The 12306-nt window shown below is 36.1% G+C and overlaps 1 protein-coding gene across 1 annotated transcript in view; it reads left to right on the top strand.

Moving 5' to 3' along the window:
* The window catches only part of IMPACT (impact RWD domain protein), a 29732-nt gene extending 19500 nt beyond the window's left edge, over positions 1-10232 (top strand). The window contains exons 8-11 of the mRNA XM_064379325.1: positions 1560-1633; positions 4590-4680; positions 6298-6432; positions 7498-10232. Coding sequence (XP_064235395.1) covers positions 1560-1633; positions 4590-4680; positions 6298-6432; positions 7498-7566 — 369 coding nt within the window. The 3' untranslated portion in view covers positions 7567-10232. The remainder of the gene's footprint in view (positions 1-1559; positions 1634-4589; positions 4681-6297; positions 6433-7497) is intronic.
* The last annotated feature ends 2074 nt before the right edge of the window (positions 10233-12306 follow it).

Raw genomic sequence — 12306 nt, 5'->3', positions numbered from 1 at the left:
TTTGCCTTTCTCATTCTCCTTTCAGCAGAATCCTTTTCTTCTTCCTTGATTCTATAGTCTAGCTCAGCTTAACCTTTATTGAGGTATGAGGCAATTTCAATACTATCTGTAAAGTTAAATTTTTAAAAAAGTCTCATTTACCACAGATTTTAGGTATGAGTCTCTTCCTTTGGTCTTTGCAGCTACTCTACTCTTAAAGCTCTTTAAAGCCCTGACCTTCAGGGATACAGCTCTTTGTACCAGGCTCTGTCACTCTCTGAAAGAGGAGGTGCTTTTCTTCATTGTCTTGTGGTCAAGATCATAACTTTTGGTGCAGACTTCCAGTCTTTTCTCTCAGGAATCCTGTTTTGTCCCTTGCATTTGGTCACATCTTCCCAGGGTCCTCTGAGTTCATTCTAATTCTGAATCTGTTCATTCTGGATCCTCTTTCTGTTTCTGATCGTAGTCACTTAGATTTACAGGATTATAATTTGTGAGAGCTGAAACAAATTTTAGAGGTCATTGTCTATTTTATGGATCAGAATTTGAGAACCTGAAAGATTTAAAAATGATAAACAGAAGATTGCACAATTCCTGATCCAAATTGGTGTCCCCAACTCCAGCTCAGCGTTCCCTGCCACCAATATTTCTTCCATACTTCTGCCATTACAACATTCCTGAAAAATCTGACCATGTTTCACTCTGTTCTCTCTCTTATCCACCTTCGCACATGTAATCTTTGCTGATTTCCAATGTCTACAAGGGAACACCTAAACTTATTACATAGATCCTTTGTAATATGGCCCTAGCTTATCATTCATGACAGATCTTCTATCATCTCTTTCATACTCTAAGTTAAAGCTGTTGTAAAACTTCCTGAACTTTTCTCTTTTTTTGTTCCTGCTAGGGTTTCCAGATAAAATACAGAATACCTAGTTAAATGTGAATTTCAGATAAACATTATTGCATGGGATGTACTTATAGTAAAAAAATCACTTGTTTATCTGAAATTCACATTTAACTGGATGTCCTATATTTTTATTTGCTAAATCTGGCCACCCAGTCCCTGTATTTGTATATAGCCCTATTCTTTGTGTGGAATGTCTTTTTGTTGCAGAAGAACTGCCACTGAATAAGACTTGGCTCATGTGACCTCCTCTATGAACCTTACTTGACTCCCAGAGAAAGTTGTGGTTTTATAACATTTGGAACATACCATTATTGTATACCTGCTACATTGGATGTATACATTTAGTAAATTTCAGAGCTAGTTTTTAGAAATTTTTACATTTGCATTTAAAATTCTTTACATGAGGAACACATTTTCCCTTTGCATAGTACCGAAATATTTGTCGATAATTTGTGCTCAGAAACACCAGCTCTGTCATTTCTATAGCAATTATGAGTACCAGTTTCTGCCCCTAAAATGAGAAGGAAACTTTGGAAATGACTTTTTCAGAGTATAGTAGACTCTTTAAGTGACTATTTATTTTAATACAACATGCTTTAAGGCATTTTTCTAGCATTTATTTACATAGCAAATATAAAGCATACTTATTTATATTATTGCTGTTTTTAAGGTGAAAATGGTTCTTTCCAAATTGTATGAGAATAAGAAAATAGCTAGTGCCACCCACAACATCTATGCCTACAGGTGAGTAATCATCACAATTTTTAGTATACAAAATTTATAAAAAATGGAGGGAAATGATACATGATTTTAGAAAATAATAACTATTATGTATTTTTTCCATTATAATAGTAATAGGCATATAGAGTACTTGGAAATTGCAGAAAAGAAAAAAAAATCGAAGGGAAAAATCTGGCATTTTCTGCCATCTGATGCAATTGACAATATTCTGGGTTTTTTTTACTTTTTCTATACAAAGTTAATTTTTTCCCAATGCTTCACCCTTGTATTCTGCTTTTTTCTTAATTAAACAAAAGAACTTTTTTATGTTGTTATAACTACTTGATAAATACTGTTTAATGGCTGTATAATATTTATTTGAGGTGCCATTCTACAATTTAACCATTTCCTTTTAGTTTTTCATATTTTTCACGATTATAAAGAGCGGTCCCGTGAATGTTTTTGTATACTTTTTAGGTTATTTCCTCAGAATAGGTTCTGGTTGCTTGAGATTCTTTTTTGAAACGAAGTGGGGGTATAATTAAAAGGAAGAAAGAATTCTTAGAATTATCAAAAAGTGTGAACATTTTTGAAACTTTTGATATATAGCCAAATTTCTTGCAAAGGTTTTGTTTTGTTTTGTTATTTAGAGACAGAGTCTCCCTTTTGTTGCCCAGGCTGCAGTGCAGGGGCACAGTCTTGGCTCAAGTGATCCTCCCACCTCAGCCTCCCAAGTTAGCTGGGACTACAGGCACCAGCCACTATGCCCGGCTAATTTTTATATTTTTTGTAGAGACAGGGTTTTCCCATGTTGCCCAGGCTCATCTCAAAACTCCTGGGCTCGAGTGATTTGCCCACCGTGGCCTCCCAAAGTGCAAGGATTTACAGGCATGAGCCCAAAGGTTTTTAAAACCAATTTATGCACCCATCAGCAGTGAATTAAGAGTACCTCTTTTACTACATGAGTTTCAGTTTTGGGAATTAAGGTTTTTATACGCATCTTTGCTGATTTGTAAGTGAAGAAATGAAGGGCATTTAAAAAAAATTTGTGAATTTGTAAGACTTTAAAAGAACATAGTTTAGTCCTAAAATAAATCAGAGCATAGGGACTTGGTGTAAATTTAAAATATGATTGAGACTATTTGTAGAATCTTGGCTATCTGAAACTGAAACTCAAAAATTCATCACTTTGAGTAGGTGAGTTTTTAATATTACTAATTTCACATCTCTTTAAGTGCCAAAACTTACAAACAATTATTTGTTATGTAATTCCCTTCTTAATGGAGTATCACTAGACAGAATTTTAATATTTTCTTAATCAGTTATGACCTTCAGTAGGAAAATGAGGAATTCACCTGTGTTCTCAGTTATTAGAATGGGTTGTAAAAGTTGTAATGTTCATCTATTCTGCATGTTTTTTGAGTGCCTACTCTGTGCCAAAACTATGTAAATTAACTCTGAGTAGTTAGCAGTTCTACCACTGTAAAAAGGTTAGCTTTTTCAAGATCCCATAGTTAAGTGATAGAGCTGAATTCGATAATCCAATTTCATTTGTTTATTTCACTCCTCCATGGCTGTGGCTGTAGCTTCAACAATCTTGTATCTAAGCTATGTAAAAAAAGCTCAAAGGTGCTCATAGTATTTTAACTTTAATGTTTATAGTAGGTGGTCAGTAAATATTTATTAGTGGATAGATGGATAGATGGATGGAAGGAAGGATGAGTGAATGAGTGAATGTGACTGCTGTAAGGTAACATAATTGACTTAGGTGTGTAGATGACCTTTTATAGCTTTTAGTATTTACATTAAAAGTTTACAGCTTTTTATGGCCAGTGCTGGGAGGGTGTCTTTATTACGTTTGTCCAGTTCCACATGATGCCATTGTAGGGCCCTGAGAAGTCCACCAGATGGCATACCATAACTGACACTAATTTTCTTTCAATCTCTAGCACTTATTTTCCAAGCTTATTTTACTATATTATAGGCCTACATTATTATTTCAAATACTAACTTTCTAGATAGTTTAAATGGATTAAAATGCCATGATTTGTCTCTAATATTAGTAACCATCCAGGGGAAAAGTTTAAAGATAAAAATAAATCTTTACATTCTTACTCAGAAAGAAGAAAATAGAGAAATGCATGATGGGTGTAATAAGATGAGAGGAAAGTATAAAATATTACCTTATGTTGGTTTTATTGCCTTCTTTCTTTTATATACACTTTTTGTTTCCCTCTATCTTTTTTTTTTTTTTTTTTTTGAGACAGAGTCTCACTCTGTCACCAGGCGCCTGGCTGGAATGCAGTGATGCGATCTCTGCTCACTGCAACCTCCGCGTCCCGGGTTCAAGCAATTCTTCTGCCTCGGCCTCCTGAGTAGCTGGAACTACAGGCGTGTGCCACCACGCCCAGCTAATTTTTTGTATTTTTTAGTAGAGACGGAGTTTCTCCATGTTGGCCTGGATGGTATCGATCTCTTGACCTCGTGATCTGCCCGCCTCGGCTTCCCAAAGTGTTGGGATTACCGGCGTGAGCCACCGCGCCTGGCCTGTTTCCCTATATCTTAAGGCTCTTTGAAGACAGATGCATGCCACTTCTTTTAGAATATGTCTTGATGCCTATTATATTGCTTCTGTAGAGTGTATTCTCAAATGTTTTTCAATGATTGCTCTCTGTAACTTCAATGTTAAATGAACTAAGGGGAATGTCACATGTATAAATTCACCTTCCTGTAATAGCAACATTTCTGATATAAAGGAGATGCTTTTGATTCCTAGCTTTCCCAAGTATATAAAAAGACAAACATACTGGATAGTAAATTGTCAGTGAACATATATCTAAAATAATACATATTTCAAGAAGAATTTAGAAAAATGAATATGCTGATGTTGGAAGTAATCAAAATGATCAGAAGTATTGAGAAATAACTTGCATTATAATATTTTAGGTTCAAAGTATAATGCTGTTATATGTATTTGCAGAATATATTGTGAGGATAAACAGACCTTCTTACAGGATTGTGAGGATGATGGGGAAACAGCAGCTGGTGGGCGTCTTCTTCATCTCATGGAGGTAGGTGTAAGGAAACTATTAATCCTGTTCTGTATGAGCCATAAAATTTCTCAACAAAACAGAGCTCCATTTAGTAATAGCTAAATCAGTTGAACTATGTAACAAAATATATTTGATTTAATCAGTAGTTGATGTTAAAATATTGAGTGAAATTTTTAACCAGTGGATTGGGACAGAAAGCAAATAATTAATAGGAAGTGCTATGCTTTCAAGACATAGACAATAGAAGATTGACTTCAACTTTGGGAAAACTTTGTTTTTTTGACAATTTCCTTCTCTTTATTTTTTCTATTTTTTCTTTATGGAACTCCTATTAGTTGGATATTGGAACTTCTGGATAGATCCAGAATTTTTAAAATTTTTTGTTGAGTTGTCCATCTCATTGTCTTTATATTCTGAGACATTTTCTTGACTGTTGTCCAAATTTCTGTTGAATTTTAAATTTATTTTAGCAACCATATATTTAATTTTTAAGAGTTCTTTGTTGTTTTCTGTTTTTCCTTTTTAAGAATATCCTGTTCTGTTTTTATGAATTTAATATCTTCTAAAATTTCTCTGATTATATTAATTAGAGTTTCTCTTTTAAGATGTTCTCACCCCTAAAAAATTTTTCCTGGTCCATTTTAGTTTGTTTATCTTGTCCTTTCTCTTTCATGCTGCTGGATTTTCTTCATCTGTCTGGTGATCATTTATTGTCCATTAATTTTAAGATTGGATTGTTTTTTCCCTAAGGTAGTTACTTGGTTTTTTCTGCTATTGTATGTGGAGGTTTGTTTTCTAACAAGGCCTTTCCCTTGAATAGGAACTGTGTTTGTGGGTCAGGTCTGTAGACTGGCAGGCTTCACATTAAGGGCAGCATTTAACAAATGTCAAACTGATGAAGACAGCCAGGAATGGTGGCTCATGTCTGTAATCCCAGCATTTTGGGAAGCCGAGGAGGGGAGATCAGTTGAGCCCAGGAGTTCGAAACCAGCCTGGGCAACATAGTGAAACCCTGTCTCTACCAAAAAATAAAAATTAGCCGGGCATGGTGGTGCATGTGCCTGTACGTTCCAGCTACTTAGGAGGCTGAGGTGGGAGGAACGCTTGAGCCCAGGAGGCAGAGGTTGCCGTGAGCCAAGATTGCTCCATAGCACTCTAGCCTGGGTGATAGAGCAAGATGGATCTAGGTCTCAACTGATGAAAACCTTATTGGTAACACCAGGAATTAATACCTCCTGTAGCCCCTGTAGCTTTGTTTAGAAGCAGGTTTTTTGTTATTGTTGTTTGGCCTAGTGGTAAAATGCTGCCTAAACTTAGCTGTTCTGGTTGAAATTACCAGGAACTAGAACCCTACCTGCATGGTCTCCCCTTCACTCTGTCCACTTGCCCCAAAGTTGGGAATTTAAGGACATTGTGAGACACAGTGATGATTTTCCAGATTCCCTTCTGTTCTTCCATTTCACTCCCTGCATTGTTAGTAATCTCACTCAGTGCCTCCTCATATGGCTCTACTGTTAAAGTCACTGGGAAATTTTATGAGCAATTTTATATATGGGTTATTTCATTCTCCTTTTTTAAAACTCACATTTGTACATGTCTGTCTATGTATCTAATTATGCTTCCAAAAAATAACAGATTTTAAATGTGAAGAATGTCATGGTGGTAGTATCACGCTGGTATGGAGGGATTCTGCTAGGACCAGATCGCTTTAAACATATCAACAACTGTGCCAGAAACATACTAGTGGAAAAGAACTACACAAATTCATCTGTAAGTGGCTCCTCATACTATATCTATCTAGAGAATTTCTCATCACTGCCTGGGAATTTTTTAAAAAGACAAAATTAAGAAGTAATCAGAATGTGGGTGGTACATACCTGGAGACCTAGACACTAGTCTAAACAGTGTGTCTGTCCAGTCATGTGACTTTGGACAAATCACTTCATCCCTTCGCACCTTGATTTCGGGGTTCATAGAATTTTTTAATTAGAAAAGACTAGTTTCCACCCCCTAAAATTGAGCCCCAGTGTGGTTGTAGCTAATGTCACATCAGACTAGATGTTCTTTAAACATCTATACAATTCTGAAATTCTCTGTTAGTGTCAAAAACATCTCCCCCTCCCCTGGCATGCCTTTAGATGCTTTCTTCCTTTATACTTTGAGTTTATTTTGTTTCATATTTTAAGTATGTTCATATTTGTCTTATGTAAACTTTACCGCCTTGCTTGGGAAAGTGGGACAATAGATGAAATAATACTGACGTTATTCAAATGTAAATCTACTAGATAAATAAGTTTTCCTTGATTATTCTTGATTGTTTAAAAAATATTTGCCTAGGCCAAGCATGGTGGCTTGCGCCTGTAATCCCAGTGCTTTGGGAGGCTGAGGCAGGCAGATTACCTGAGGTTAGGAGTTCAAGACCAGCCTGGCCAACATGGTGAAACCCTGTCTCTGTTAAATACAAAAAAAATTAGCCAGGTGTGGTGGTGTATGCCTGTAATCCCAGCTACTTGGGAGGCTGAGGCAGGAGAATCACTTGAACTTGGGAGGCAGAGGTTGCAGTGAGCCAAGATGGCACTACTGCACTCCAGCCTGTGGGATAGATGAGACTCCCAAAAAAATAAAAAAATTAGTCTATAAGTGAAAGTACCCTGTAAAACAGAAAAATGACACATATGAAAGTGATTCTACCCTCACTGTAACATACATACATGCATATATGTATGAATATATGTATAATACATATATACATATAAATATATTCTAAGTGATTAGATTTAAAGTCTAGTTTTTATGTAAATGGAAAGATGCTACACTGATTTGTGTCTTTTTCAGGAGGAGTCATCTAAGTCTTTGGGAAAGAACAAAAAAGTAAGAAAAGACAAGAAGAGGAATGATCATTAATACCTGAAACTATAGGAAAGGTTAATTTGCCTATAATTATATATACATTCCGTAGTCATCAAGGAATATATTGTGCAGAGAGAGTATCCTTGACTGCTCAAGTCAGCCAATTCATCATGGATACCAACATTATCTTTTCTTCTTTGGTTATAGCATCTGCCAAAAATAGAGAACTTATGATCTATTCATGTGTGTTTCAGGCTTATTTTGGAGAACTAATTTGAACTTAATCACCACTTCATCTAATTTTAGGAAGGTAACAGTTGCCCAGGGCAGTACCTGAATTAACTGTCCATTTCAGTACATGTCAAGTGCCTTTGTTAGGTGGAGAAGTAATGTCTCTAGAGAAATATAAATACCTGATTTCTTGTCATCGAGATTCTTGTACTGTTAAATGAATATTGCCTTTTTACTGCTCTTTATGGCTTGTTGGAATAGGAGTTCATTTAAGATTGATCTTGGAGAGTTTCTTCTTGTGATTTTAGTTCATGTCACCTTCCATTTTATAGTGTTCATCATTGAGTAATGGATTAAGTGAAAATCCAGAAGTATCCATCTGTAGTTATGTGCTGAGGTGATAATTCATCCAGCTTATTTGTTAACATAAATACTATGCCTCAATTTCTGTTGCAAATTGGTGATTGTGAAATTTCAAAAAGTGGTTTTCTAGTCTCTGCTTTTTTTGTTTTATTCTTGTAAGCAATAAATATGGAGCGTCAGTAGTCTCCTTCCACCTCAGAAATGTGTTGCTGTAACATTCTGCTTTCTTTTAACAACCGGGAAGTACCTTTCTTGCGATCTTCATTGAGGATTTAGAACTATGATAGAAGCAATGCTGTGGTAAATGAGACATTGATAGAATGAGATAGAGGTGGCATAATGACCCTGGTGTAGGGCAGGAGTATGTTGTGTAGTTACATCAATTTGATGCATACACTCCAGATAGCTTTCTCGCTTCCAAGATTTTGCGGAGAGAAGGAGCAAACCTTTTGATTGGAAAAACAGAAACAACCCTTCCCCTCCCCATTTTTTTTTCCTGTATTCTTATCAAACCTTTATGTTTCTTTCATCTTCAAGTTACCTCTGGGCATTTAGACAATGAATTTACCTTTGAGATATAACAGTAAGTTATTAACTGCTCACTTTCAGATATAATTGCAAACAATTATTAAAAGTTATTTACTGATCACAGATTTGCCTGGACTTCCCTTCCCAGGGAGGGAACAGAAATTAGGAGGCAACTTTGGGATGGTGCTAGAGCATTGAAGACACAGAGAATTGGACAAACAGGTCTTTTTCTCTTTTCTCTGATCTTTTACTTTTAAATGATCCAACATCCTTACTGTTGTTATTTTTAGTAAGGTTATAGTAAATAGCTTTACACCAGGATGGATTCTGAAATACAAATTCTAAATTATTTGTTATAGCTATATTTAATGTTATATGTTATCAGGAGTCAGCAGAGAATGACCTTTGTGTATTTGGAACACTTAAACCTCAGGTTCTATGAAAAGTATGTTCTGTGTTTTAACTGTTAAAATAATTCAAAAAGTCAGTTATTTTACATAATTAAAGAAGTTAAAAACTATTAATTAGCATTAAATAATTTCACAATTTTGGCATGTCAGACCTGTGAAGAGAGATAGGAAACAATGAGAAACTTATTTTTGCTCATTTTTACAGAATTATTAACTATTATTTTACTGACTAAAAAACTCTCATATTCTTTACCTAAAGTCAATTGGCTGGTAACAGGGAGAGATGCAAAATTCTCCAGTTCTGAACTTGGAGCTATTTCACACTCTACCCTTAATGGAAACTTGAACTAATGATAGTATTTTTTTCCTGTATTTAAAATTTGTCTTGATTAGGGGGTTTTTCACTTCTCCACATAATAATTTTCTATAATCAGATCTATGCTGTGGCATATTTTACTTTATTTAAAACCTTTTTTTTTAGAGATGAGTTCTTGCTCTGTCACCTAGGCTGGAGGGCAGTGGCATGATCATGGCTCACTGCAGCCTTGACCTCCCACCCTGCCAAGTAGCTGGGACTGCAGGCATATGCTACCACACCTGGCTAATTTTTTAAATTTTTTGTAGAGTTGCAGTATTACTATGTTGCTGAGGCTTGTCTTGAATTCCTGGTCTCAAGCAATCTTCCTGCCAAAGTGTTGGGATTACAGGTGTGAGCCACCATGCCTGGCCTGCTTTGACATATTTTACAGTGTATTAATTACAAATAGTCTCCATATGCCAGTGTATAAGAGCGAGTATTGTCTACTTTTTAGATGGGAATTGCAGAAGCTGCATCAAAAGTATGCTTTGTGGTGCATATAATGAAACAGCCTTTCTGAAGAGAATTATATCAAACTAATTACAACCAAGAAGTAATAGTATGAAGCAGATACTGTTTGGAGGACAGGAAAATTTATTGGGAAAATTGCATAATCACCTCTGTTTCCACTATCCAGAGATGGCCATCATTATTTAAATTTAGATATGTACATCCTTATTTTTTCTTATGCATGGTTTTGTATATATGGCTATTTTTCTTTCCATAAAAATGGTATTAAACTGTATATACTGTTTTGTAGCCTACATATTTCATATAGAAGTAAATTGTTAACATTTTCCATGTCAATAAATATTCTTCTATGTCTTAAATTTCTTATGGCTGCATTGTATTCTGTCTTCTCAGTATATCATACTAACTAGTCCTCCACTTATTTCCTATTTTTAAGTTTTTTTCCAACTTTTCAGTGTTATAAACAACTGTAAAAAACTACATTATTTGCAAATTTATACATATACATCTTTGATTATTTCTTTAGGAAAAGCTCCTAGATATGGAATTTCTTGGTCAAGGTTTGTACATTCTAGTAGCTTTTGATTAGTTGAATCAGGTTGTCCTCCAGGAAAGTGTTATCAGTGATTGCTCCGTTAATACTGTGTTAGAATATACTTAATACTAGCCAGAGATGGGAAAAAATAGTCAGTTTGCTTGATAACTCCGAATATCCTTTTTAAAAAAGTACCTTTTTGGCCAGGCATGGTGGCTCACCTCAGGGAGGCTGAGGCAGATGGATCACTTGAGGTCAGGAGGTCGAGACCAGCCTGGCCAACATGGTAAAAACTGTCTCTACTAAAAATACTAAAGAAATTAGCTGGGCGTGGTGGGTGGTGGGCATCTGTAATCCCAGCTGCTTGGGAGGCTGACCCAGGAGAATCACTTGAACCTGGGAGGAGGAGGTTGCAGTGAGCTGACATAGCCCCCATTGCACTCCAGCCTGGTGACAAGAGTGAAACTCCATAAAAAACAAACAAACAAAAAGTAACCTTTTTGTCTTGAAATAATTGTAGCCTCACAAAAAGTTATAAACATAGTAGGTCCTGTGTACCCACCACTGAGCCTCCCCTAGCAGTAACGTATAACTAGAGTGAAATTTCAAAACCAGGAAATATATTTGATTGCAATTCCTTTGTCAGATAAATGATTTCCAAATATTTTCTCCCAGTATGTAGCTTGTCTTTTCATTATCTTAGCAGTGTATTTTGCAGAATAAAATTGTTAATTTTGATGAGATCTAATTATCTTTTTTTTCTCTTTTTTGGATCATTCTTTTCGATGCAATGTCTGAGGACTTTGCCTAACCCCAGGTCAAGATTGTCTTCTGTTTTTAAAGTTATATCATTTTGTGTTTTTTATTTAGATTTATTTTCCATTTTTAGGTTTTACATAAGCTATGAGGTTAAAGTCAAAGTTTATTTTGTTTTGTTTTTTTGCTTATGTATGTCCATTTAGGGAAGTGACTAGTTTTTTTTAATTGATTTTTTTTTTTTTTTTGAGACAGGGTCTTGCTCTGTTGCCCAGGCTGGAGCGCAGTGGCCTGATCATGGTTCACTGCAGCCTTGACAACCTGGGCTCAAGTGATCCTCCCACCTGAACGTCACGAGTAGCTGGGACTACAGGTATACACTACCACACCAGGCTAATTTTTATATGTTTTGTAGAAATGGGGTTTCACTGTGTTGCCCAGACTGATCTCTAGCTCCTGAGCTCAAGTGATTTGCCTGTCTTGGCCTCTCAAAGTGCTGGGATTACATGAGCCACCATGCCTGGCCAAATTGAACTTTTTATTCATAAATATTCACAGAGTAAACACAACTATGTAATCAGCAGTTAGATTGACAAAGGACAACACCAACACCTCACAGTCCCCCTTGTATCTCAACTGGTCATTATCTGCTCTGCTGCCCGCCAAATAACCACTTTGCTGATTTCTGACACTGGAGATGAGTTTGGTCTGTTTTCCCTTAGGTAAGTGGAGTTGTACAGTACCCCTGTTTTGGTTCCTTTTCTAACATTTTGTTTGTGAAACTCATCTGGGTTGTGTGTAACAAAAGTCTTTTTTTTTTTTTTTTTTAAATTGCATTTTAGGTTTTGGGGTACATGTGAAAAACATGCAAGATTGTTGCATAGGTGCATACGTGGCAGTGTGATTTGCTGCCTTCCTCTCCTTCACCTATATGTGGCATTTCTCCCCATGCTATCTCTCCCCAACTCCCCACCCCCCGCTGTCCGCCCCCTATTTCCCCCCAACAGACCCCAGTGTATAGTGCTCCCCTCCCTGTGTCCATGTGTTCCCAATGTTCAACACCCGTCTATGAGTGAGAACATGTGATGTTTGATTTTGTGTTCTTGTGTCAGTTTGCTGAGAATGATGGTTTCCAGGTTCAT

Source organism: Aotus nancymaae, unplaced genomic scaffold (genome assembly GCF_030222135.1).
Source record: "Aotus nancymaae isolate 86718 unplaced genomic scaffold, 86718_ANA_hifiasm-v0.15.2.pri h1tg000020l, whole genome shotgun sequence".
Classification (NCBI taxonomy): Eukaryota; Metazoa; Chordata; class Mammalia; order Primates; family Aotidae; genus Aotus; species Aotus nancymaae.
The sequence above is the reverse complement of the archived record's forward strand: the minus strand, read 5'-3'. Positions and strand labels throughout refer to the sequence as shown.